At 62.3% G+C, this 902-nt stretch overlaps 1 protein-coding gene across 1 annotated transcript in view; it reads right to left on the bottom strand.

Moving 5' to 3' along the window:
• Nucleotides 1-902, bottom strand: part of SFXN2 (sideroflexin 2) — a 5,544-nt gene that overhangs the window by 1,470 nt on the left and 3,172 nt on the right. The window contains exons 6-7 of the mRNA XM_010139485.1: nt 617-677; nt 479-545 (exon numbers count right to left, since the gene is read on the bottom strand). Of these exons, the coding sequence (XP_010137787.1) occupies nt 479-545; nt 617-677 (128 nt within the window). The remainder of the gene's footprint in view (nt 1-478; nt 546-616; nt 678-902) is intronic.

The following is a 902-nucleotide window of genomic DNA, read 5'->3' as shown; positions in this document are numbered from 1 at the left end:
AAAGCCATGGCAGTGGCTAGTTGTGCTGGGGTCCACTGGGTGTTTGGACACGGCAGGGACCTGGCACAGGACTGCCTTCTGTCCATCACCTGGGCAGCATGGTCCACAGTCCCCACGCTCCTGCCCCTCCTGCTGGGCTTGCAGCATAGCAAGGGTCTCATGAGGGTGTGCGTGAGGGGATACTGGGCTGCAGGGCGAGGGCCAGAGAGCACAAGAGGCATCTTCGTGGGGCCCAACTGCCATGGAAGCACCTCGCAAGCTGTAGGTTGGGATGAGGAAGGCTGGAGGCTTGGGGGACTCTGATGGAAATGGCAGGATAGGGAGACCAGCTCCATCAGTGAGATGAGATTGAACGCCACTTGGGATGCAGGACCACCCTCCCTCTTCTTCCCAGAGGAAACTGAAGCGGGGAAGAGCACGGTGGTGGGTCCCAGGGGAGCCCCTGGTCTGGCCCCCCACCCTCCTGCCCTGCACTCACTCATGCCCGGTGCTGCCATGGTGATCCTGGAGACCACAACCTGTGTGATGCCCTTCACTGCTGCCCTCTGCAAGCAAAAGCAGCAGATGAGCCCCAGCCACGCCATGCCCCAACCCAGACTCCCATCCCGAGACTAACCCTGGAGCAGCCGAGCTCGTTGTTGTCCCCATCTGTCACCATGATTCCATTGATGATCTCCCTGGAGGGGACAGGCAGCTGTGAGTGGAGTGAGGATGGTGACAGAAGCGTGAGGACACAGTGCTGACACGATGGGGAGCCAAGGGGGTCCCCTGTGCACAGCAGCCCTGGCTGCCCCCAGCGCTGGTCCCAGGGCACTGGTCTCCACTGCCCTGGGGTGCTGCGGTCCCTAGCCCAGCCGATGCTGCCATCTACAGAGCCTGGCGGGGAACACGGTCAGACGAGC

The sequence above is a fragment of the Buceros rhinoceros genome, unplaced genomic scaffold (genome assembly GCF_000710305.1).
Source record: "Buceros rhinoceros silvestris isolate BGI_N320 unplaced genomic scaffold, ASM71030v1 scaffold31327, whole genome shotgun sequence".
Lineage (NCBI taxonomy): Eukaryota > Metazoa > Chordata > Aves > Bucerotiformes > Bucerotidae > Buceros > Buceros rhinoceros.
The sequence above is the reverse complement of the archived record's forward strand: the minus strand, read 5'-3'. Positions and strand labels throughout refer to the sequence as shown.